Source organism: Silurus aristotelis (assembly GCF_946808225.1).
Source record: "Silurus aristotelis genome assembly, chromosome: 13".
Lineage (NCBI taxonomy): Eukaryota > Metazoa > Chordata > Actinopteri > Siluriformes > Siluridae > Silurus > Silurus aristotelis.
Window position 1 is genome coordinate 14,674,011 of NC_139586.1, and position 27,442 is coordinate 14,701,452.

Sequence of the window (27,442 nt, forward strand, 5' to 3'; positions counted from 1 at the left end):
CACACACACACACACACACACACAAACAGACAGACACACACACACACACACACACACACACACACACACACACACACACACTCGCGAACACACGTGCGCGCACACACACACACACACACACACACACACACACACACACACACACACACACACACACACACACGCACACAAAAAAGTAATAGCATGCATGACAAGCACTCTTTCTCATTCATGCACATGCTCATCTTGGTAATTCTGATATGCAAAAAAAAAAATCAGAAAAAAAAATGTCTTGGTTTTATCCACATTTGTGTAGATTTCTTTGTATTAATACTGTATTTTCTTTACTTACTATAGTGCTTTTCAGGTATATTTTTAATGAGGTTTTTTTTTATTGACAACTTTTACAGAATCTTTATCCCCCAAAAAAAAAAAAAATGGCCCAGCCAGAGCCCAGACCTCAATCCCACCGAAAACCTATGGAATAATTTTTTTCCAAGACAATTAAAATTTATTTCTATAGCGCTTTACACATTGAACACTGTTTTAAAGCAGCTTAACAAAATGTAAGAACTATGGAACAAAAAAATTGAATAAGTGAACTATGTGTATTTATCCCCAATCAGCGGCATGGGCTGACTGTGGCAAGGAAATACTGCCTTTGGTAAGAGGTAGAAACCTTGAGAGAAATCAGACTCAAAGTGGAACCAATCCTCATTTGGGTGAAACCAAGAGTGTGATTAAAATCATTAAAACCACAATACAAAAACCAGAGAGTGAGAAATATCATAAGCACATTGTGATTATGAGTAATGTCCTTTCTACAGTCTAATACGGTCAGTTGGAGTTAACCAAATAACCTAAAAATAGCCATTCATATAAAACCCTTTTGCAAGAAACTTTTTGCAAAGAAGAGTGGGATAAAATTCCAAAGTCTAGATGTATGAATTTAATAAAGACATATTCACAAAGACTTGATGCTTTAAAAAAACAAAGAGGTGCTTCCACAAAGTATTACCTTAGAAGGGTGTGCAGATGAATGCATTCAGCTATGCAATCAAAATTCCTAATAATTAAATATTTAATTCTTTGGATTTCTGTTTGTTGGCAGATCACATAGGATATAACAAAGTCAGATATTTATGATGTTCTTATTCCGGTCTTTATATTTTAAAAACAATATACATAAGGGTCTGGAGACCTTTTATATCTACTGTACATAAAGTATTTACATTGCAAATAATTATGTGTAAACCTTCGATATACTTCGGTTTAAAGATTTATAAAACGTAGAAGTTTAAGTGGTTTTCAGTATTGGTAATAAAAAAGTATTCCGTCACATTGCAGGTGCAGATGCAATTGCATTTATTCAATGGTTTGTTAAAAATAGCAAACAAAATAGAGACATAATCCAAGACAATGCTGAGCTTCAAGTAAGGGTCTGGCGATACAGATAAAAAAAACCTGAACTAAGGCAGACAAGAGGCAGATAAAAAAAAAACAACAGAATGACATAATATCCAAAAGGACAGTTAATAGACAAAAACTTTGTATAGACTGTTATTGAAACATAGTGTGTTGAACAAAGAAACACATACAGTGTAGGCTTAATTACAAAGATTAATAAAAAATTATATCTATAATTTAGATTAGTTTAGTATTTATTAGACAGTATATATATATATATATATATATATATATATATATATATATATATATATATATATATATATATATATATATATACATACAGAATGTGTGCGTGTGTGTGCGTGTGTGTGTGTGTGTGTGTGTGTGTGTGTGTGTGTGTGTGTGTGTCTGTGTATAAAATATATTGTTTTTTTTTTCACTGTTTTATTAGTGATGTTTCATTCATGAAAGAATTAGTTTGTTTGAACAAATTGTTGTATTTTGCTGCCATGTACTTACTTTCACAATTTTATTCTCCTTCGTGACTACTGACAACCTACAAAAAGATTCACTGAACGAATCAGTGAACAAATTTGTACAAATCATTTTGTACAAATTTGAGTCCCTAGAGTCCCTAGTGGTTAACTGTAATTACCAGAGCTACATGTTAGCCAGCTACCACATACTGATATTGTATACTGTATATGAGGTCAACATGCAGTGTATTAATTTTTTATGCCTAAAAAATTACTGCTGAGGAAAAAAGTATGTTTTTCACAGTGTTTTATATTTCAGATTACTGACAGTACTGCTCATATTTAAGCTTGGCTCCCAGTTTGGTTCCTGAAAGTTTCTTCTTAAACTCTTCATCCATTTGTTTACTTTGAGCCTCTGTGAAGTGGTTCTTCCAGTCTCCTACCTCACCTGTTTAAACAAAAATATATACAAATGTTTGGATGCTTGGTCTTTAGCTAATGCTGCATTGGTAATATGCTAAGAAACAGTTAGATTTGTACCACTTTATTTAAATATACTCTGTCATGGAGCATATTACAGCGACATAACGGTAGTATGGGAGCAATTCAGAAATGCTCAGAAATCCCAGAAATGCTCATTTTAATTGGACAAACAAAAATAAAGAAATGCTAATTAAAAATATTTTATCTTATCTTTTATCTCGTTTGCATCTTTTTTTCCCACACACAACTGCCTGAAATGTTGATCCAATCGACATAATCAGACTCAGGATTTCTTTTGTGCTGATGCTCTGTTGTTTGTTTGTTTGTTTTGTTGCATTTTGCCTTCAGTTTTGCCTTTGCCAAGTGAAATGCAGGTCAGGTGACTTGTTTATTGCTAGGTATATTGTTAAACTCTTAAGAAGGGAACACATGCTTTCTCTAAAACATGTACATTGCGCTGAACTGCTGCATCACAAGACAGATTAAGACACTTGAAGCGAACTATTGATAATTTATTTTGCATACATCATCTCACAAAAACCCAAGAATGATTAGTGTCCCTGTTGTTGACAGAAGAGTGTATGTCATCCCTCCCAACCAGAACAGTTTACTCTTGAATCCTGGCCATATCCCAATGCTTTTCTGTTGCATGTTTAATGATGGGAACAGTTTTAGCACTATATATACATACAATGCGCAGTCTTCTCTGTTAGGATGTTTTGTGGGTGTCACTAAATTGGCAGAAAAAACAAAGAAGCCCATTCACATAACCAAGATTCATGCTCAGCTTAATTACCTTTTCGGAAAAAGACGTTGCCAAACTTTCCATGAGAGGTTTTAGAGCTAAGCTGCATGGCACTGAAAGTGCTCTCTCCAGCAATCCTTTTGACCTGTTCATCTGTCAGAGCGAGGCTGAAGAAGTCTGCGATTTTCTGTACACCCTCAAGCAGATTCTAATAAAGGTTAAAGAACAGTACTGATGTAGACATGCATTCTGTATTATTTGTTGGTACAGGTGTCAAAACTCACTTAAAATATTATGGCCAGTTTGTAACCATATACAGTATATATGTATTTAATATATACATTTTTATACCTCTTTCATTTCCTCATAGGTCACAATCAACACATTAGGGTCATCTATGTGCTTCTCCCACACCAGGGCATGGTCAAAATAAGAACCCCAGCCCACTGTGTTTAGAAAATCAGGTCACTTTGAGACATCTATACATAGAGTTTGAAAATGTAATTATAATAATGTTTGAATCCAATAGTGTTCAGCTCACCTTCACCAGACATAAAGTCGGAGAAGAATTTATCCCAGGATGCGGCCTTAGGCAACACTGGGTTGTTGTTCATGAAATGGTAATAAGAGACGACAGTGTCTTTGGGGTTTCGAAACACCACCAACATCTAAAAAAGAAAGACTTTTTTGAGATTTTGAAAATAAACGTGAAGAAAATATACAAAATACTAATACAAATAATCATTTGAGAGCTAAGGATTGGCTATTAGTTGTAACTTAACATGGACACAGTGAAGTCATGTAATTTGTCAACTCCTCCAGAATTGCTCTCACACTGACCTTTGTTTTATTGGTTTTAAATGAAACAGGGATGTCATCAGGGTGCAAATGAGTCGCAAAAAAACGCCTTGAGGGCATCTCAGCTTCAATCTATAAAGATAAACAATAAAAAAAAATTAAAATTCACCAGTAGGCAAATGCTCTAAAACTCCTGATAATTATCTATAGGGCACCTGCACACTGTTACATGTAATCCATTAATAAATACAGTGCACTTTTTTTTTTTTCGTCACACAAAGCCTGCAAAATGAAGTCAAGCTTTATTTTTCAATAATTATGGGGCAGATAAGGGGTCAAAAGCAGTCAAAGTCAGCACCTAAAAGTTCACAAACTCCAAAAATTGTAAAATATCAGGATCCGTATTTATCAATTGTTTGTACACATAGTTTTGTATTATAATTTTGTTTTTTAAACAGAACTGAAATATCCCAACAGCCTGTAAAACTGAATAATAACTGCACAATTAATTTCGCTCACAATGCTTACATTATGTTTCCAGAATTAAAATCCACACCATTTAAGAGTTCTAAATGTAAATTGGGAAACACACACACACTCACAAACAAACTAACCATAAAAGTATCACATAAACCAATTTTTTTTTTGCTTTTTCTCATGCAGCAGAAACTATCGGAAGTTTTTGGCTTGTTTCGTGTCAACTTGTGTATTTAAATGTATTTAGCCAGTGGTGGACAAAGTACACAAACCATGCACTTTAGTTAAAGTAGAGATGCACACGGTGAAATATTTTTCCAGTAAAACTAAAAGTGCTCCCTTTAACTAGAATAAAAGTACAAAGATATTTGGTTTCGAAGGCACTTAATTATCCAACGTACTATGGTTTATTATGGCTATATTGTTCCTATTATTATTTATGTAACAAGACTTAATCAACTGTGGTTATGTAAAAAGACTCTAATGTTACTCTAGGCATGTCAATCTATTGATAGAATGATATTAATTAGTCAAACACTGATTGATATCTATTATAATTATCATGAGCCCAAAACTTTCTTTTCAACTACTTCTAAAAATCACGCAAATAAGGCCAGGTGTATTGTGGCAAGTTAGAGTCAGAAGTTTCTTCCATCATTTATTACTCTTAAAATGTTCAGCTTGCTGTTGAACTGACACTGAACTGTATGTAATGTAATCTATAGATCCGTGTTCATAAACACAAATTTCCCTCTTTTTTTCATGCCACAAAGGACGACTTTCTGTGTATTGTATTTCAATAGGAAGTATTTTTGGTGCCAAAGTTTTCTTTCTGCCACTGGATCCCACTGAGGCTGTATTGTTTTTTTTTTTTCTCGTTTCTTATAGATTTTTTGATCTTCAAGCACTATTAATCAACATTTAAGCAGAAAATTCTAGCATTGGTTTATTCAGGGGTTTCTTCCAGTCAAAATACAGTTAATATATTCTCCCGTTTATTTAAGGAGAATGCATTAATTAGAGACACAAATGTTTATTAAAGTATAATCCAAACCCTCACTATTACCCTAACCCTAACTGTATAGTTTCTGCCTTATTCTCTGATAAAAATGCAGGAAAAAGATTACCTTGGCATTTTTGTCAGCATTAACCATGATTCTCTGCCTCCGTTGCTATGGAGACAGAGCCAGGTATATATATATATATATATATATATATATATATACAGTGGGTACGGAAAGTATTCAGACCCCCTTAAATTTTTCACTCTTTGTTATATTGCAGCCATTTGCTAAAATCATTTAAGTTCATTCTTCTTCCTCATGAATGTACACACAGCTCCCCATATTGACAGAAAAACACAGAATTGTTGACATTGTTGCAGATTTAATAAAAAAGAAAAACTGAAATATCACATGGTCCTAAGTTTTCAGACCCTTTGCTGTGACACTCATATATTTAACTCAGGTGCTCTCCATTTCTTCTGATCATCCTTGAGCTGATTCTACACCTTCATTTGAGTCCAGCTGTGTTTGATTATACTGATTGGACTTGATTAGGAAAGCCACACATCTGTCTATATAAGACCTTCCAAATCACAATGCATGTCAGAGCAAATGAGAATCATGAGGTCAAAGGAACTGCCTGAAGAGCTCAGAGACAGAATTGTGGCAAGGCACAGATCTGGCCAAGGTTACAAAAAGATTTCTGCTGCACTTAAGGTTCCTAAGAGCACAGTGGCCTCCATAATCCTCAAATGGAAGACGTTTGGGACGACCAGAACCCTTCCTAGAGCTGGCCGACCGGCCAAACTGAGCTATCGGGGGAGAAGAGCCTTGGTGAGAGAGGTAAAGAAGAACCCAAAGATCACTGTGGCTGAGCTCCAGAGATGCAGTCAGGAGATGGGAGAAAGTTGTAGAAAGTCAACCATCACTGCAGCCCTCCACCAGTCGGGGCTTTATGGCAGAGTGGCCCGACGAAAGCCTCTCCTCAGTGTAAGACACATGAAAGCCTGCATGGAGTTTGCTAAAAAACACCTGAAGGACTCCAAGATGGTGAGAAATAGGATTCTCTGGTCTGATGAGACCAAAATAGAACTTTTTGGCCTTAATTCTAAGCGGTATGTGTGGAGAAAACCAGGCACTGCTCATCACCTGTCCAATACAGTCCCAACAGTGAAGCATGGTGGTGGCAGCATCATGCTGTGGGGGTGTTTTTCAGCTGCAGGGACAGGACGACTGGTTGCAATCGAGGGAAAGATGAATGCGCCAAGTACAGGGATATCCTGGACAAAAACCTTCTCCAGAGTGCTCTGGACCTCAGACTGGGCCGAAGGTTTACCTTCCAACAAGACAATGACCCTAAGCACACAGCTAAAATAACGAAGGAGTGGCTTCACAACAACTCCGTGACTGTTCTTGAATGGCCCAGCCAGAGCCCTGACTTAAACCCAATTGAGCATCTCTGGAGAGACCTAAAAATGGCTGTCCACCAACGTTTACCATCCAACCTGACAGAACTGGAGAGGATCTGCAAGGAGGAATGGCAGAGGATCCCCAAATCCAGGTGTGAAAGACTTGTTGCATCTTTCCCAAAAAGACTCCTGGCTGTATTAGATCAAAAGGGGGCTTCTACTAAATACTGAGCAAAGGGTCTGAATACTTAGGACCATGTGATATTTCAGTTTTTCTTTTTTAATAAATCTGCAACAATGTCAACAATTCTGTGTTTTTCTGTCAGTATGGGGAGCTGTGTGTACATTCATGAGGAAGAAGAATGAACTTAAATGATTTTAGCAAATGGCTGCAATATAACAAAGAGTGAAAAATTTAAGGGGGTCTGAATACTTTCCGTACCCACTGTATATATATATATATATATACACACATATATACACATATATACACATGCACACAAAAGTCTCCCCAAATGGAAATACTTTAGTAAAGGTACAGAGACGTAAAAAAGCTACTTAAGTACAGTAGCAAATTACATTTACTGCGTTACTGTCCACCACTGATTTTAACTGTGATTCTAAATTGCCAAGCACAAGCAAAAAAAAAGTAACTTTTTATTTTTTTGCAGATTACAACAGCTTGAAGTAGAAAATGGTAACCACAGAAGCTACTAGCTAATTCTGCTACTACATGTAGACCCCAATTTACGATGTAGATAGGGACCAAAAAAATGGTCGTAAGTCAAGAAGAGTCACTACTCTATGATGCATTCTGATGCACACATAAAGAGGCACTGTAACACAAATTTTTTTTACATAAATAAAAAACTTTTTTTTTTTTAATAAATAAAAAAATTGTATATTATATATATATATACACACACATTTTTATTTTATTTATTTTATTTTTTTTTTACTTTATTTGTACTTTTTTTTTTTTAGGTTTTTTTTTGGGGGGGTTTTTTCGTGTGAGGGTCTGTCGTATCTCCGAAATGTTGTACATCAAGGTTGTAGGTCGGGGTACTTACTTAGTGAAACATGCCATTTTTGTTGTTCTGTAGACATGTTTGGCTGCTGGTAAAAAAGCTAGAAGCACATTCAAGCTAGTTTACATGCGGTTAACTGGTCTACTATCTATTTGGGACCACAAAGGGCATAGTTGTATTTCCAGTTTTCAAAATGTTATACTAATAATAACCTATAGAGGAACACTAATAAAGGACAAAAAGCAAAAGCTTTCAGTATATTTGGCATGTTTTCTGCACTTAATCTCAGAAAGCTTTGAGGCTTTTGTAACCAAACAGACCTTCTGTACTTCTGGAGAGTGGAACTCGATCAGCGGGGGCCCTTCAGGGAGAGTGTATCCACATGTACTCATGATTTTCCTCAACACTCCAACCATCCAGTTACAACCTGGAATAAAATCAGAGCTTAGAAAGTACTCTGTTTGCGGCTGTGTTAAGTCTGTCAGTTTCATTTGTTGTACTTGAAAAGTAAACATTCATTAAGCAGTTTTGGCGCAGTGCGCACACACACTATCTCATGCCACTGTAAGTGTTACGCAACATATTTGGGAAATATTCACTTAACTGCAATGCATAGTTTAGTATTGCACACTGGACTCTGAACTACAGATCTGGAATGTGTAGCCCGATCCTCACCTCTTTTCCTCACATTCCAGAACTGAATGAGAGGCTTGCTCTGCTTTCAAAGCGTTGCAAAAATTCCTGAGAAGAAAAGGAAATTCTTTAATCCACAATAAGATTTTACGCACCACATTTGGGATATGCCACCAGCATGACATCATCTTCCCTGGCCTCCAGGTTTTTCAAGGCATCCAGGTTCTCTGGTGGGCTCATGATCGTGGAATACAGGATGCCATTTCGCTTGTACAGTTTCTCCTCATCCTTCATATTCATGCCCAGCTCCATGTTGGACTTTATCCTTGTTTCAAAAGTCTGCATAGACATTTTTGTCCCTGCTGCTTTAGACACTGTGCCTCTTCTACTGCTGGCTGGAGAGTGGTGTGAAAGGAAGTGTTTGTGTGCGTGTGTTTGTGCGTGTGTGTGCGCGTGTGCGTGTGTGTGCGCATGTGCGGCGTGTGCGTGTGAAGGAATGGCTCGCGTGAGAAAGGGTTGTCTGGGTCTAGGTGTACAGGTTGTTTAGTTATTTATTCACAGATCAAAAATGCTGATTACATGGATACAGCAATGCAGTATGCATTATTGAGGAAAAAACTCTAATCTTATTCTTGAATGTATAATAAGAATAATATTTTTTTTAATTATTATTATTAACATTTGTATAGCATTATACAGTCATAATATTCATTATACTCTCACCAAGTAATTAGCATATGCTATACTGATACAGAGTAAAGGCCTTGCTTTGCTCTCAACAAACTCAATTCTTCATGTCATTACGTCAACAAGCTGTTGGATGCATTAGTCTTTGCATGCATTTGTCAGGGTGAGAGGAAAATAAGTTACACATCCATACATTTGTGTGTGCAGTAAAAGTAAACCATGTCTTATATATTTGAAATAATTTTGTTATTATTTAGATGAGATCTTTTTAAATAACTGATATATTTGTTGGTCTTATTTGATTTGAGTTATTGTGTATAAAATGTAGACTTAAATGCCTGAGATATGCTATGTCTGCCACCATCAGCCATGTTGGTTGAGAAAAGCAACAGTAAAAATCAGGATAAATGTGTTACTTTTGGCGGCTGTAAATGAGCATGTCATTGATGGGAGTTATTAAAACAACAATACTTTGTCTGAATAAGAGTTTTACCATTTTATATGAAGTGAAGAAACTGTTCATAAGAGTTTTGAACAAACTAGTTATTTTGGTTTGAATGCAAGTTTTACTGGTTCAACGAGAGGAAAAGGGACAAATGTACAGTAGAACTTTGGAGAAGTTTTCAATGCACAAATGATTAATACGAATAATATGAATATATAATGTTTGATGATGTCTTTATACAAAAAACATGATGTAGACTAAAATTTGAGTCATGCAAAGGAAAAAAAAAAGTATTATTTTTCTATTTGAAATTCAGCATATGCCAAAATGCAGGCAATTATAATATATTTGATGTTGGCTTAGGTGAAAATAGTTATTAAGCAGCCCTTTTTTTCTCAGTACATTTGTAAAATAAAATAAAAACACACAAACTTGTAACAGTTTTTTGTAAATGAACTGAATAACTAAATGAAAATCTGCTGACTCACTGATGCAGCTCAGCTTATATATGCATGGTTAATTAAGTCTCCACCCTTCCAACAAAGTAGAGGGAGGAACAGTGAATTTGAAAAGAGAGCATGACAAAGCCAAAACTAGACAATCCTTATCCTTGCTACTGTTGTTGTGGTGTTTAAAGTATAATAAGCTGTATATGAATGTATAAAAATGAGAGTTTTTTTGTTGCATTGAAAAACTAAAATTTTTTTAATTATATTTGTATTCTTATCAGTGACCACTCTCTCAAAACTATCATGTAATGGCAATGTACAAATCATTAAACAAATAATTTTGTTGAATGTAATCAAAAGATTTGTGTCCCTGGTGCTGAATTGTAATTACTATGGCTATCACAGTATGTCCGAGTTTGTAATTAATATATTGTAGTATACTGTAAACAGTGTCATTGGCAAAGTGCAATGTGCAATTTTTTATGCCTTAAAATAACTGTTGAGGAAAGAAATATTGTCATTTTACCACAGACTTTAGATTACTGACAGTACTGATCATATTTAAGCTTGGCTCCCAGTTTGGTTCCTGAAAGTTTCTTCTTGAACTCCTCATCCATTTGTTTACTCTGAAACTCTGTGAAATGGTTCCTCCAGTCTCCTACCTCACCTGTTGCAGAAAAGCAGATGTAGCAAAGGTAAATAAATAATTGGATACCTAGTTTTTGGCTGATGCTACACATACAATGTGCAAGTTTCTCTATTAGGATGTTTTTTGAATGTCAGTAAATGAGCAGAAAGAAGCAAGACCCGATAGGAAAACCCATTCACAAGGCCAAGATTCATGCTTGGCTTAATTACCTTTCCGTAAAAAGACATTGGTGTACTTTCCAAGAGAGGTTTTCGAGCTAAGCTGCATGGCACTGAAAGTGCTCTCTTCAGCAATCCCCTTGACCTGTTCTTCTGTCAGAGGGAAGTTGAAGAAGTTTGCGATTCTCTGTACACCCTCAAGCAGATTCTAATAAAGGTTAAAAAACAGTGCTGTTATAGAAAAGCATTCTGCATTATTTGTTACTTTATGTGTTAAATGAGACCAAGGCATTAGAATAACTTTAAACACATTATAAATCATGAGGGAATATATGAAAATGGAGTTGTTTCATATTAAGTTTAATACTACTTAACATTAATACATCTTTATACTTTACGTGGCATGTTAAATCAGAAGTATGGCCAATTTGTAACTCTATGTATATGTTTTATTTTATTTTGTTTTTTTTACCTCTTTCAGTTCCTCATAGGTCACAATCAACACATTAGGGTCATCCACGTGTTTCTCCCAGGCCCTGGCATGGTCAAAATAAGAACCCCAGCACACTGTGGGTAAAAGTCATGCCAGTTTGAGACATACATACTAATAGTTAGAAAAATGTAATCATTATAATTGACTATGTAAGCTCTAGGGTGTTTGACTCACCTTCACCAGACATAAAGTCGGAGAAGAATTTATCCCAGGATTCGGTCTTGGGCAGCACTGGGTTGTTGTTCATAAAATGGTAATAAGAGACAGCAGTGTCTTTAGGGTTTCGAAACACCACCAATATCTGAAAAACAAATAACATTTTGAAGGTAAAGGTGAAGAAAATACACTTGATCCATCACACAACATTACCTGAGTCCCTGGGACTAAATTGTTTAATGTATCTGAAACTAACCATGTGCTCAAAATTATAATTTTTATGATTAAAGTCCTTCTGTATGGTTTATTTAACACTGATTTAACCTCAATCATATGCATGTTAGTTTTAGTTTAAGTTTTAGGATTAAATATTTGATAAAACTGAATTTAACACAACAAGGCCACAGTGAAACCAGTCAACTGCTCCAAACTGCTCTCACACCAACCTTTGTTTTGTTGGTCTTAAATGAAACAGGGATGTCATCAGGGTGCAAATGAGTTGCCATAAATCGCCGTGAAGGCATCTCTGCTTCAATCTGTAAATACAAATAATTTACACATTTTTGTAAATAACCAGCAGCAAATCATTGAAAATACAAGCCAGGGATCAGTATGAAATAAACCCTGTAATGTTAAGATATTCTAAAATAGAAATTGGGTTGAATCTGAAGCTTTCTCTATTATAACATAGCCCCAGCAAATAGGTTAATGATTACTAACCATTATTTTAAGTCAGTTGTCATGGTTACAGTAGGCATACTGAGTGAAAAGTTTTTTGTTTGTTTTTTTCTTCCTAAATTATTATCAGAAAATGTGTTCCAAAATGTCAGGTTTGGAAGCATCTTAACAGTTGCTTGCCTGCAGAGGAATACTAATTAAAGACAACACAAAAGCTTTCAGTATATGGGGCAAGCTTTGTACACTTATACTCTGAATAATTTTAGGCTTTTGAAACAAGTTCAGACCTTCTGTACTTCTGGAGAGTGGAACTCAGCCGCGGCCTTTCAGGGAATGTGTATCCACATGTAGTCATGATTTTCCTCAACACTCCCACCATCCAGTTACAACCTGGAACAAAAATCAAAGCTTAGAAAGTACTCTGTTTGTAACCATGTGAAGTCTGTCAGTTTATACAGTGATTAGAAAGTTTTTTCACAGTGCACAAACACCCATGTTTCTTTGTTATGCAACATATTTGGGAAATATTCACTAAACTGCAATGCAAAGTTTAGTATTGCTAACACTGCTGCACACTGGACTCCAAACAACTGGAGCTGTTATGTAATGTGTAATCCGATCCTCATGTTTTTCTCTTTTCCTCACATTCCAGCACATTCCAGAGAGACTTTTTTCAAAGAGTTGCAGAAATATCTGAGTAAGAAAAAGGAATACTTTAATCAGCTTTTACGCACCACATTTGGGATATGCCACCAGCATGATATCGTCCTCCCTGGCCTCCAGGTCTTTTAAGGCATCCAGGTTCTCTGGTGGGCTCATGATCGTGGGGTAGAGGATCCCGTTTCGCTTATACACTTTCTCCTCATCCTTCATATCCATTCCCCGCTCCATGTTGGACTTTTTTTTTCTTGAAAAGTCTGAGACATCTTATCGCTGCTGCTTCAGGCACGTGTCTCTTCTACTGCTGGCTGAAGTGGTGTGAGAGGAAGTGTTTTTGTGTGCGTGTGTTTGTGTGTGTGGGAAGGGCTTGCATGAAAAGGGATTGTCAGGTGTTTCAGGTTGACAAATTTTGACAAATTTTAGGACATTAGGTGATCCTGTATGCATTGTTGGGGTCTTATTATTATTATTATTATTATTATTATTATTATTATTATTATTATTATTATTATTAACAACATATGTGTAGCATAAATTAAACAGTATAATTAGACTTTAGAGTTAGGAGAGGAAGTGTTATTTTTTATTATACTTTCAGCGAGCACTTTATAATTAATGACACTACACTAATACATTATAGGGCACTACTTAGCTCTCACCAGTCTCAATTCAAAATCATAAATTGCACCAGATGTTGGAAGCCCCCTTTGAGATTGTGGTCGATGTTGAAGATTGCTTCACACAATTCTTGGAGAATTTTAACATGCACATGTGCTTTCATGCAGCAAATCTTCTGTTCTACCATAATCCAGAGGTGTTCTGTTAGATTCAGTTATTTTGGATTGGGATAAGCAATAAAATAAATCAATATAATAGTTAATATAACAGCAATTAGAATGGTTAGTAACACCCTATATTTTTCTAAAACAGCTTTTACTATATATTTAAAGATTTCTGTACTTTGACACCCAGCAAATTCTGCTTTTGGCAGGGCATTTTTCATTGTAGCAGAGTTGCTCTGCTGAGTAAATTTAAAGGAAACTTCCATTTCAGCAGCATCCTTCATTTACATGCAGGAGGGATTCTTCCTCCTCCATAAAGCAATAAGTAAAAAGTAAACTACTGATTACTCAACAACTCTGCTGTGGAAAGGGGGCTTTTTTTATAATGAGTCACATTTAGACTTTTTTTATTTAGGTGCTAATAATTCCAATCTTTTTGCGTCAACAACATATTCATAACATGTTGTCTTTAGCTGTATGTTGAGATTCTTCAATATGAGAAAAGAAGTAAAGTTAAAAGAAGAAAAGTTGTGGATGTTCTATTTAGTGAGGATTCCACGGAACGTTCATTCATTTGCGAATTTATTTTTTATAAATGGATCTGGAGAATTTTCAAGAATCCTTTTTATTGAAATATATAGTATATTTATAATATGATCTTAATGGACATAAAGTCTTCAGGCGATTTTAAATGTAGAGCTGATATTAAAAAACAAAACAAAATTATTTTTTTTAAGTTCAGTATGTGTTTGGCTCGTGTTTGGAATAATGTGAATAATAAACAATGTCCAGTAGATGTCAGTGTTGTCAAGTCAAAAAGGTGGTCATTAGAATTGTGACTCTTTTCAATGAATCATATAATTTTATTCAGTTCAACAGTAAGAGTCGATTCTTTCGGCTCCTAATCACTTTAACCCTCTGAAGTCTTAGAAAAAGTTTTATTTCACCAAGAGTGTTGCTCTTTTACTATAAAACCACTTTTTAAAAGCTTTTAATACATATTTTAGTACATATTTACGTGACCCACTGTTAATATGTCAGTGGACACTGTGTAAAATAAAAGATCCAGTGAGATGTCTGTGAGTGAGTGAGTTAAGGGTTCTGCATTTGATCAGTCAACTGTAGATGTACTGTTTATACAACATGCTAATAGATGTGATTTATCTCCTCTTAGGGACTTAATCCATTCAGTATTACAGCATAGACATTTCAGCATCAGCTGCCTGGAGCAGCTTTCTGTTAAAGAGAGGATGGAAATGAGTGATCTATCTGCTGGAGAGATAGACGAGTGAAGCCATTCATGTATTCATCAACCGTATGGATACACACTGCTTTATTGTTTAATATGAAGATCTGTTTTATATGATGATAAATTCCAGAGAATCAACACATATACGCCTCTTTCTTATCCTAAAGAAAAATTTTGTTTTTCAATCATTTACATTCTACAGTATCTTTAAAAAAATATCTATTCAAACTGTAATAAGGGATAATATAAGCTTAAAAATATTGTGACCAAATATAAAGTTTTATTTAAACAAACAAAAAAAAGATTTCTGACAAACAATAGTTTTTAATACTATTGCCAGCTATAGTTTCTATGTCTTCCACTAATTTGTCACCTCATAATTCCAACCCACAAGCCAGTTCTTTTTACCATACAACAAAAACAAAAAGAGAGAAGGTGAAGGCTAACACATGCTTTTTCTGGAACATGTGACTTCAAAACATGTAATCAGGTAAGGGTTTCTTTCTGCCAGTGTAACACACTTGCAGATGGGCATTTTCTGCCCCCTTCTCATACATGAGCTCACAGCAGAACACAACTGTCTAGTCTTCCTGTGACATTAGTGAGAGAGTATAACTGTGTGTGTGTGTGTGTGTGTGTGTGTGTGTGTGTGTGTGTGTGTGTGTGTGTGTGTGTGTTGGTTCTAACACTGGCAGAATGAATTAGATCTCAGCCACATCTCAGAACTTTAGACAGATCTTTAGTGTGTGTGTGTGTGTGTGTGTGTGTGTGTGTGTGTGTGTGTGTGTGTTGGTTCTAACACTGGCAGAATGAATTAGATCTCAGCCACATCTCAGAACTTTAGACAGATCTTTAGAACTGACCTTCACTAAGATGCCTCTGGCTTACTGACTGTACAACTCTGTGTGTGTGTGTGTGTGTGTGTGTGTGTGTGTGTGTGTGTGTGTGTGTGTGTGTGTGTGTGTGTGTGTGTGTGTGTGTGTGTGTGTGTGTGTGTGTCTAAGCAAGCCGGTGGTGACTGTTGCGAGGAAAAACTCCCTAAGATGGTATAAGGAAGTAAGCTTGAGAGGAATCAGACTCAAGAGGGTCTCCATTCTCATCTGGGTGGCACTGAATGTCCATTTATTACAGCTAAACAATGTTGAGGTGTGCAGTGATGTTTGTGTGCAGTGATGTTTGTGTGTGTGTGTGTGTGTGTGTGTGTGTGTGTGTGTGTGTGTGTGTGTGTGTGTGTGCACTGTGTGTTAACCAACAAGGAGGCATAAAGCACATGTTGTGGTTTGCATACACATCTATGTATGCACACACACACACACACACACACACACACACACACACACACACACACACACACACACACACACACACTGTGTGTGAGCCAGAGGTGAAACTGAAAGGTCTTCTGAGCAGTGTGTCAGTGAGAATAAACAGTGTGTCCTCAAAGAGCAGATTCTATTCCTCTCTCTCTCTTCATCTCTCTCTCTCTCTCTCTCTCTCTCTCTCTCTCTCTCTCTCTCTCTCTCTCATTCTCTCTCTCTCTCTCTTTCTCTTGTCTGTCTACCATTGTTCCTTGTCTGTCTCTCTGTTTCTGTTTGTCTTTTGTTTTCTCTCTCTCTCTCTCTATTATACTCTCTATTAGTATGTATGTCTCAAACTGGCATGACTTTTACCCACAGTGTGCTGGGGTTCTTATTTTGACCATGCCAGGGCCTGGGAGAAACACGTGGATGACCCTAATGTGTTGATTGTGACCTATGAGGAACTGAAAGAGGTAAAAAAAACAAAATAAAATAAAACATATACATAGAGTTACAAATTGGCCATACTTCTGATTTAACATGCCACGTAAAGTATAAAGATGTATTAAACCATGAGAGAGAAGTAAAGTTAAAAGAAGAAAAGTTGTGGATGTTCTATTTAGTGAGGATTCCACGGAACGTTCATTCATTTGCGAATTTATTTTTTATAAATGGATCTGGAGAATTTTCAAGAATCCTTTTTATTGAAATATATAGTATATTTATAATATGATCTTAATGGACATAAAGTCTTCAGGCGATTTTAAATGTAGAGCTGATATTAAAAAACAAAACAAAATTATTTTTTTTAAGTTCAGTATGTGTTTGGCTCGTGTTTGGAATAATGTGAATAATAAACAATGTCCAGTAGATGTCAGTGTTGTCAAGTCAAAAAGGTGGTCATTAGAATTGTGACTCTTTTCAATGAATCATATAATTTTATTCAGTTCAACAGTAAGAGTCGATTCTTTCGGCTCCTAATCACTTTAACCCTCTGAAGTCTTAGAAAAAGTTTTATTTCACCAAGAGTGTTGCTCTTTTACTATAAAACCACTTTTTAAAAGCTTTTAATACATATTTTAGTACATATTTACGTGACCCACTGTTAATATGTCAGTGGACACTGTGTAAAATAAAAGATCCAGTGAGATGTCTGTGAGTGAGTGAGTTAAGGGTTCTGCATTTGATCAGTCAACTGTAGATGTACTGTTTATACAACATGCTAATAGATGTGATTTATCTCCTCTTAGGGACTTAATCCATTCAGTATTACAGCATAGACATTTCAGCATCAGCTGCCTGGAGCAGCTTTCTGTTAAAGAGAGGATGGAAATGAGTGATCTATCTGCTGGAGAGATAGACGAGTGAAGCCATTCATGTATTCATCAACCGTATGGATACACACTGCTTTATTGTTTAATATGAAGATCTGTTTTATATGATGATAAATTCCAGAGAATCAACACATATACGCCTCTTTCTTATCCTAAAGAAAAATTTTGTTTTTCAATCATTTACATTCTACAGTATCTTTAAAAAAATATCTATTCAAACTGTAATAAGGGATAATATAAGCTTAAAAATATTGTGACCAAATATAAAGTTTTATTTAAACAAACAAAAAAAAGATTTCTGACAAACAATAGTTTTTAATACTATTGCCAGCTATAGTTTCTATGTCTTCCACTAATTTGTCACCTCATAATTCCAACCCACAAGCCAGTTCTTTTTACCATACAACAAAAACAAAAAGAGAGAAGGTGAAGGCTAACACATGCTTTTTCTGGAACATGTGACTTCAAAACATGTAATCAGGTAAGGGTTTCTTTCTGCCAGTGTAACACACTTGCAGATGGGCATTTTCTGCCCCCTTCTCATACATGAGCTCACAGCAGAACACAACTGTCTAGTCTTCCTGTGACATTAGTGAGAGAGTATAACTGTGTGTGTGTGTGTGTGTGTGTGTGTGTGTGTGTGTGTGTGTGTGTGTGTGTGTGTGTTGGTTCTAACACTGGCAGAATGAATTAGATCTCAGCCACATCTCAGAACTTTAGACAGATCTTTAGTGTGTGTGTGTGTGTGTGTGTGTGTGTGTGTGTGTGTGTGTGTGTGTGTGTGTGTGTGTGTGTGTGTGTGTGTGTGTGTGTTGGTTCTAACACTGGCAGAATGAATTAGATCTCAGCCACATCTCAGAACTTTAGACAGATCTTTAGAACTGACCTTCACTAAGATGCCTCTGGCTTACTGACTGTACAACTCTGTGTGTGTGTGTGTGTGTGTGTGTGTGTGTGTGTGTGTGTGTGTGTGTGTGTGTGTGTGTGTGTGTGTGTGTGTGTGTGTGTGTGTCTAAGCAAGCCGGTGGTGACTGTTGCGAGGAAAAACTCCCTAAGATGGTATAAGGAAGTAAGCTTGAGAGGAATCAGACTCAAGAGGGTCTCCATTCTCATCTGGGTGGCACTGAATGTCCATTTATTACAGCTAAACAATGTTGAGGTGTGCAGTGATGTTTGTGTGCAGTGATGTTTGTGTGTGTGTGTGTGTGTGTGTGTGTGTGTGTGTGTGTGTGTGTGTGTGTGTGTGTGTGTGTGTGTGTGCACTGTGTGTTAACCAACAAGGAGGCATAAAGCACATGTTGTGGTTTGCATACACATCTATGTATGCACACACACACACACACACACACACACACACACACACACACACACACACACACACACACACACTGTGTGTGAGCCAGAGGTGAAACTGAAAGGTCTTCTGAGCAGTGTGTCAGTGAGAATAAACAGTGTGTCCTCAAAGAGCAGATTCTATTCCTCTCTCTCTCTTCATCTCTCTCTCTCTCTCTCTCTCTCTCTCTCTCTCATTCTCTCTCTCTCTCTCTTTCTCTTGTCTGTCTACCATTGTTCCTTGTCTGTCTCTCTGTTTCTGTTTGTCTTTTGTTTTCTCTCTCTCTCTCTCTCTCTCTCTCTCTCTCTCTCTCTCTCTCTCTCTCTCTCTCTCTCTCTCGTGTTCATATTTCTGTCCTTGTCTCTGTTTCTCTTTTTTTATTATTGGCATGAATTTTAAGTAACTGTTGCCAAAGCATGTTGGGTAAGGAAAATAAATAAATAATAATAAAAAAATTTTGTTTTTGCTTTACACATTTGGGTTTAAGATCAAAAGATAAATATGGGATAATAGATCAGAATCACAGCTAAATGTATTGATATTTATGTCTACAAGTTTTAAACAAGTCAGAACATGCAACCTTTTGTCCCACTAATTTTTCTTTACTTGGTCAGAAATATTGGAACACATGACTGGAACAACATTAGACAGAGACATTGTGACAGCTGTGAGGAAAACCACCAGAACAAAAGTAATACCAGAGTCAGTGACATCACCCACAATTTTTAGACAGGAGTTAAGATACCAAATCCAACCATCAAATAATTATTTGAAAGCAACAATTTAGAGCTTCATTCTAGCTGATTCAAACCACTCATCAGAATCAGAAGGCTAAAGTTAAATTCACAAAGAAATACAAAAATAAGCCATAAAAGATTAACCCCAAAGTGACCAAAGAAATTGAAAGGACAAAGTGTGGAGAAAGAAAGGATCAGCTCATAATCCATAACATACATCTGTGAAACATAGTGGAGATTGTGCTGTGGTTTATGCTTGCATATCTGCTTCTGTAAAAGACTCACATCTTTTTTTATAGAAAACGTGATTGTAGCATTAGTTATCTATCCTCTCAATATACATTTAGTTTCTTGTGTCTTTTTCTATCTTTCTTCTTTGTGTTCTCTCTCAATATTTTTTTGTCTCTGTGTCTCCAGATCACCTGTTAATCCACTGCTTTATTGGTTTTGTTAATCTGAGAAAAACCTCTCTAACAGAAACGGCCAAAAAACACAAAAATGAGGCCAAAAGGGTTTATTTCTGACACACTAAGCCATTCAGTGGCTCTAATCATGATTAGATTGTACAAATAAAATAATAAACTCTAAACCAGTTTCAGAACATTTTCTGTATAAAAAAAATCTTCCCTGAGACTCTGTTCATCTTTTTTGCTCTCCCCTCCATCTCTCTATCCATCCATCACTCCACACGTTTCACTTGCTGTTTACTTAGAGCTCTCTCAATAAACATGCTCTATTTAGAAAACAAACACAGAGATCGGTGTGTGTGTGTGTGTGTGAGAGAGAGAGAGAGAGAGAGAGAGAGAGAGAGAGAGAGAGAGAGAGAGAGAGAGAGAGAGAGAGAGAGAGAGAGAGAGAGAGAGAGAGAGAGAGAGAGAGAGAGAGAGAGAGAAAGAGTGTCTAGGGACTGTCGTGTTCAGTTCCTCTATGTTCCAAAGCCTGTAGTTTGTACAGCTGGGTGCAGCCATGCAAAAGGAGGTCAAACGCCTCGCCTTGAGCCTCCCTAATGCCTCCCCTTGCATCCTGCTGCAGCTACACGTGACTGTGGACAAACATGCATGCATGTGTAAGTGTGTGTGTGTGTGTGTGTGTGTGTGTGTGTGTGTGTGTGTGTGTGTGTGTGTGTTTGGTGTATATGTGTGTGAATTGCAACTGTCTCTATTTGGCACAAATCCATCTTTAGTAACCCTCTTCTAAGAGTCTTTTGTTTTTAAAATGCCTTTTTATACATTTTAAATCACATGTAACTCAGGAACGTGGGTGAGATAAAGCAAGAAAAAGATAGACAAGAAAGTTCTCTTTGTGTGTATGTTCCAAATAAACGTATAAACAAAAACATTTTATCACTGAGATAGTGAAGCCTCCTTTTTTTTTAACTAATGATATTGAGGAACATTTGTGTTAATCATTATTCCCTAAGAATTAACAGGAACAAATTTTTTATGCGGTAAATAGATAAAAGTATTATGTCATTTATTGCTAAATGTAGATTATGCATACTATCTGGAAGCTGAGTCATGTCAACTAGACTTCTATCAGGTTAGATCGAAACATTTCACTACTCATTCGAGCAGCTTCTTCAGTCTGAATTATCTGGTTTTAACTGAAGAAGCTGCTCGAATGAGTAGTGAAATGTTTCAATCTAACCTGATAGAAGTCTAGTTGACATGACTTCCAGATTACCGCACCTGGATGGCTGAGAATCTTCACAGATGCATAATGCTGGTGTATAAAAAGAGTAAATCACATCTATAATTTATTTGTATTTATTATTATTATTATTTTGTTGTTGTTGTTGTTATTATTATTATTATAGCGCCAGAATGTGGTTCAATCATTATTCAAAAGTATTCACATCTTAATGGGTGATTAGTCTTTAAGTCTTTTCCTCAGTGTGTTTGTGTTTACACATTAAACAAATTGTGGGACTAAGCCCAGTGTCCTAGAGCTGCGGATTGGCACTGACCTGCTTGTGTGTGTATATGGATTATCACTCGAGTTGGATAAACATGTTGACATGATGTTTGGAAATAGAAGCACTTCCCCCTCTATTCAAAGTTTATCCACTTAGATTACCTAAAGCTGCTCATTAGCCAATCCAGACAACACATCACCCGTGTGTCCCTGAGAACCCAGTTTATAGTGTAAAGAGATTCTCAGTCAGGGTTACAGTTCTCAACATCCAATTAGTTATTGTTTTGCAATTATTTCAACACTATCTACTATAAAGCTGTGATGGTGAAACCTCAGTTTTAATTAAATTAAAGAATAACATTTAATTAAACAATAACACACTTTTGAGAGTTATAAGAAATTATCAATGATGAGACAAGAAGAGGATTCATTTTTTTTTGCCATTCATCTGATAATATTATAACAATAGTGTTTTTTTCTCTTATGCTGCAGAACTTTGCCAGTGATTGTGTATGAATATTTATTGTAAAATGACATCACACTTTTTGAATCAAATAAAATTTATTAATTACATTTCTTCCACTGAATCACTGCATGTCTACAGCACAAATGAAAAAATTTTAATAGGATTGTACTGAATAAAACAATACAATGTTATTATGATTGTTATATGCCTAAATTCCCAAACCCGATTTCAAAAAAGTTGGGACACTGTACAAATTGTGTATAAAAACAGAATGCATTGATGTGGAACTTTCAAATTTCAATATTTTATTCAGAATACCACATAGATGACATATCAAATGTTTAAACTGAGAACATTTTAAGGAAAAAATAAGTTGATGTTAAATTTTATGGCATTAACACATCTCAAAAAAGTGGGGAAAAGGCCATGTTTACCACTGTGTGGCATCCCCTCTTCTTTTTATAACAGTCTGCAAATGTCTGGGGACTGAGGAGACAAGTTTCTCAAGTTCAGGAATAGGAATGTTGTCCCATTCTTGTCTAATACTGGCTTCTAGTTGCTCAACTGTCTCAGGTCTTCTTTGTCGCATCTTCCTCTTTATGTCAAATGTTTTTAATGAGTGAAACTGCAGGCTGGCCATTTCAGTGCCCAGATCCTTCTTCTACACAGCCATGATGCTGTAATTGATGCAGTATGTGGTCTGGAATTGTCATGTTGGAAAATGCAAGGTCTTCCCTGAATGAGATGACGTCTGGATAGGTGCATATGTTGTTCTAGAACTTGGATATACCTTTCAGCATTGATGATGCCTTTCTAGATGTGTAAGCTGCCATGCCACACTCACTAATGCAACCCCATACCATCAGAGATGCAGGCTTCTGAACGGAGCGCTGAAAACAACTTGGCTTGTCCTTATCCTCTTTAGTCCGGATGACATGGTGTCCCAGGTTTCCAAAAAGAACTTCAAATTTTGATTCGTCTGACCACAGATCAGTTTTCCACTTTAAATTAGCCTTGGCCCAGAGAAAACGCCTGCGCTTCTGGATCATGTTTAGATATTGCTTCTTTTTGACCTATAGAGTTTTAGACGGCAACGGCGATTGGCACAGTGGATTGTGTTCACCGACAATGTTTTCTGGAAGTATTCCTGAGCCCATGTTGTGATTTCCATTACAGTAGCATTCCTGTATGTGATGCAGTGCCGTCTAAGGATGAAAATCCAGTATGGTTTTCCAGCCTTGACCCTTATGCACACAGATTGTTCCAGATTCTATGAATCTTTGGATGATATTATGATTATGATGTAGATGATGATATCTTCAATCTCTTTGCAATTTTTTTCTAAGAAACTCCTTTCTGATATTGCTCCACTGTTTTTCGCCACAGCATTGGGGGAATTGGTGATCCTCTGCCCATCTTGACTTCTGAGAGACACTGCCACTCTGAGAGGCTCTTTTTATACCCAATCATGTTGCCAATTGACCTAATAAGTTGCAAATTTGTCCTCCAGCTGTTCCTTATATGTACATTTAACTTTTTTTAACCTCTTATTGCTACCTGTCCCAACCTTTTTGGAATGTGTAGCTCTCATGAAATTTAAAATGAGCCAATATTTGGCATGACATTTGAAAATGTCTCACTTCAACATTTGATATGTTATCTATATTCTATTGTAAATAAAATATAAGTTTATGAGATTTGTAAATTATTGCATTCCTTTTTATTCACAATTTGTACAGTGTCCCAATTTTTTTGGAATCGGGTTTGTCATATAAAATAAATAAAATAGAAAATAGTGAATAAAAACAAAATGCAATGATTTGCACACCTTATAGACCCATATTTTATTAAGAATAGAAGATAGAAAACATATTAAATATGTAAACTGAGGAAATGTACCAATATAAGGAAAATAAAATTTTTGTTTAAAGTTAATAATATAACTACATTTCTGCAAATTACTTATCTAATAATTGTAAGTTAATATCACCTGATTGCAACTTTGTTTATCTTGTAGTTGTGAGTATATAGCACTACTTTGCATCTTTATCTCGCAATTTGATAATTGCAAGTTACTTTCATGCAACTTTACAATTAGTATTATTCACTTGTTAATTTTTTTCTCATAGTTGTAAATTAATGCCATTAGATTAAATTGCATCATTGTAATTATTTTCTCAACATCCTGCATCAATTTCAGTTTCCCCTATAGCACCTTAATAAACAGAAGTTTGATGTAGCATAAAAAATAATACAATTGTGAGATAAATATTTGCAAGTATGAGATATTGTCTCAAAAGTGCAACACAAAAACTTAAAATTGTGCAATATAAATTTACACTTGAGTCTTTTTTAAAATTTTCACTCCATATGACATGATAACAGACCTGAAAATCTATCAAAATTAAGCAGTCCAATTGTTTGTATACACTGTGTATAACTAATATATTTATGTATAATGAGAGACCCTATGAGAGACAGACTTTTCTGTTATGCACACACACACACACACACACACACACACACACACACACACACACACACACACACACTTTCTCCACTGTTCTCACACTGTGAACTTGAGTTGAACTGCTGAGCGGCCTACCTACACACACTGAACTTTAGCTGACCTGCGCATGGCTGTGTGGTGTGTACATGTTGTGGCTTGTCATTGGCCAGTGTGTTTGTGTGTGTCTGAGAGAGAGAGAGAGAGAGAGAGAGAGAGAGAGAGAGAGAGAGAGAGAGAGAGAGAGAGAGAGAGAGAGAGAGAGAGAGAGAGAGAGAGAGAGAGAGAGAGAGAGAGAGAGAGAGAGAGAGACTGAATATGTAAGAAGGGTTAGAATAATGCAGCATTAGTGACAGATAAAACAAGAGGTCCCCTGGTAGTCTAGTGGTTAAGATGCAGCGCTCCCACCGCTGCGACCCGGGTTCGATTCCCGGTCAGGGAACCATCCCCAGCCACTCTTAGTGCCGGTCCCAAGCCTGGATAAATTGGGGAGGGTTGCGTTAGGAAGGGCATCCAGCGTAAAACATGTGCCAAATCAAACGTGCGGAGGATCCGCTGTGGCGACCCCTAACGGGAGAAGCCGAAAAGAAAGTTTTTTAGTGACAGATAAAACAAGAGCTAATCACCCGCTACAGATAAACACACACAAACAAACACACAGACAATACAAACACAGCTTAACGCTGGTGATTGCAGGATCATATGCATTATATTTCGTTGTGTCTGGTTCATTTGTATATTGTATATTTAAGTATATTTATCTAACAGGTAACGAGCAAAAGTTGAATATGCTAAAAAAGGAACATACATCAACATCGCAATTAATTAATAGGATACTCCATATAAGAATACTACATGCAGGTTAAGATAAGAATCTAAATAAAATTTAAAAGAAGATTACAATGTGCTAAGGCATGCTGTTATAAGAAAATAGTCAGGGAAGGGGTGTTGTGATCAACAAGCAGAAGCAGAGTTACTGTTTCATTGATGTTGATTATTGACCGATAACAGCACATGCTGAAGTGTTTTAATTTTGCTTATATGACAGCAATAAGACAATGATTAATCTTCGGCATTCACAGTAACAGTAGGTTCAATCCATGACACAAGTTTATTTTGTTCTTTACGTTACAGCAGCTATGAAAAGTTATTTTTTTTGCCAGCTTCTCTTTAATTTCTTGCAGCTTCTTGATGAATCCATGAAGACTTCGGATATAAACAATTTTAATACAATAACTCAGCAAACATCGACTAAAAAGCCTTCATGTTAAAACTATAATGAGTTTCCTGTTTGCATAATTCTATTTTTTGACTGTCAGATAATTTTCAACAGCTTCTGAGAACTTTATCAGAACTCAGTATGGCCAATGAATATGGCCACAGGGATTTACAGACTGTCACCAAGTAACTAATCATATACACTGGGATACTAATGCTACACACCTAAGAGTAATCACATTTCACATTATTTAGTTGCTTCAGATTCACCCTCTTATTGCAATTTAGAATACAGTGCTCCTATTCCTCACTTGTTTGGGGTTTAGTTTTTTTGCTCATGCTTGGTTTTGCCGTTTTATTTGGCTCACTTCTTGCAAAAGTTTGCCTGTCCATTTGAATTTGTTTGCCTGTTTTCTACCAAATAAAAATACTCAGTAATTGCATCCATATGCACTCACCTGTTATGACACTGACTCTCGGTTATGTATGTAACCCTAGTTCCTCTCTACGCCGCGTCGAAATGCTTTGGGAACGCACCTGATTGTTCACGCTCTGAAATAATGTGTGTAATCAGTCAAAAATTGTTTGGGTTGAAAGAGGCAGATGTAGAGGACAGGGGGTATGGAGACGGATGATCCGCTGTGCTGACCCCTAATGGGAGAAGCTGAAAGAAGAAGAAAAATCAGTGGAAAAATTGGACACTGGCCATTACTGGCAGGGTGAAGTCACGACCAGGAAGTATAAAACTTACATAAAGTAAAGCTGCGTCTCGTTCCCTCAGGGAACTAGGGTCAAATACGTAACCTAGAGACGTTCCCTTTCAGGAACTCAATCTGCGTCGAAATGCTTTGGGAACGAGTGTCCAATTACACCAGACTGACCAGTCCCTGCCTAGTGTGTATGTTTAAGCAGAAGGTGGACAGAGGAGCCAGGAGTGGCACTGTCGTCCAGGTTATAGAACCGCACAAAGGTCAGTGGGGTGGACCAACCCACAACGTTGCAAATGTCTTGGAGGGGTACTCCAGAGGACCAAGCTTTTGAGCCAGCCACACTCCGGGTGGAGTGAGATCTGACACCTAAAGGAGTGGAGAGACCAGGGAACTGCTTATTAGCCGCTCCTAGGAGGTCCGTAGCAGACGAGCAGCTGATCAGTCTTCCTTTGAAGACTGAACAGCCAGTTCATTTTTTCCTGGTCTGGGGCCTGGAATGGAGGAGGATAGAATGCCTGTAACCTGACCGAGGGCACCTTGGGGATGTAACCCATTTTGGGGTAAAGGAAGGCACTGGCCATACCTGGGGTGAACTCCAGGATGGATAAGGCCACAGAAAGGGCCTGCAAGTCTCCTAGTCTCTTGATAGAGCAGATAGCCAACAAGAACGCAATCTTGACAGAAAAGGTGCCCCAAAAGCGGGGCTGGAGGAGTAAGAGACAACCAGAAGGAACAGTGCGATGTCTCTAGAGACGCGTACAGATCCACCTGGCCTTTTCCGAATCTCCCCCAAACCTGCTCCACCACGTTGGGGTGGAGCTGGCATTCCCCAGGTCTCAACCCCTGCCTCGACAGGGTGTCTGCTGCTTCTTATAACTGACCCAGGATATGAACTGCAAGACATACGAGCACAATGAGCGCAGTCGGCTCCCTTGAGAACAGACTTAGAGTGCTCTGCTCCCAAGGAGAAACGCTCAGTCAGAAATTGGCTTGACTTTCTTGCTTGCTTTAATTGTTTCTTTTTTTTTTTTTTGATGATTGACACTCCATGTGTGTTTTAAACTTTCTGGTGGTGACG

General features: G+C 36.8%; 1 protein-coding gene and 1 pseudogene across 2 annotated transcripts; both read right to left on the reverse strand.

The window, feature by feature from the left end:
• Positions 1-1,781: 1,781 nt before the first annotated feature.
• LOC310735773 (sulfotransferase 6B1-like) lies at positions 1,782-8,957 on the reverse strand. The gene is made up of 7 exons (XM_083558840.1): positions 8,598-8,957; positions 8,130-8,236; positions 3,934-4,023; positions 3,635-3,761; positions 3,445-3,539; positions 3,145-3,301; positions 1,782-2,313 (listed from the first exon to the last, which is right to left on the reverse strand). Exons 1-7 carry the CDS (start codon positions 8,791-8,793, stop codon positions 2,186-2,188), a joined length of 900 nt encoding a protein of 299 aa, XP_083414966.1. The 5' UTR covers positions 8,794-8,957; the 3' UTR covers positions 1,782-2,185.
• A 715-nt stretch (positions 8,958-9,672) lies between these two features.
• On the reverse strand, positions 9,673-27,190 carry LOC310736193 (sulfotransferase 6B1-like; annotated as a pseudogene). The gene is made up of 9 exons (XR_014538191.1): positions 27,125-27,190; positions 26,948-27,068; positions 12,892-13,083; positions 12,445-12,547; positions 11,926-12,015; positions 11,498-11,624; positions 11,303-11,397; positions 10,882-11,038; positions 9,673-10,690 (listed from the first exon to the last, which is right to left on the reverse strand). The product of XR_014538191.1 is annotated as a sulfotransferase 6B1-like (transcript).
• Positions 27,191-27,442: the final 252 nt, after the last annotated feature.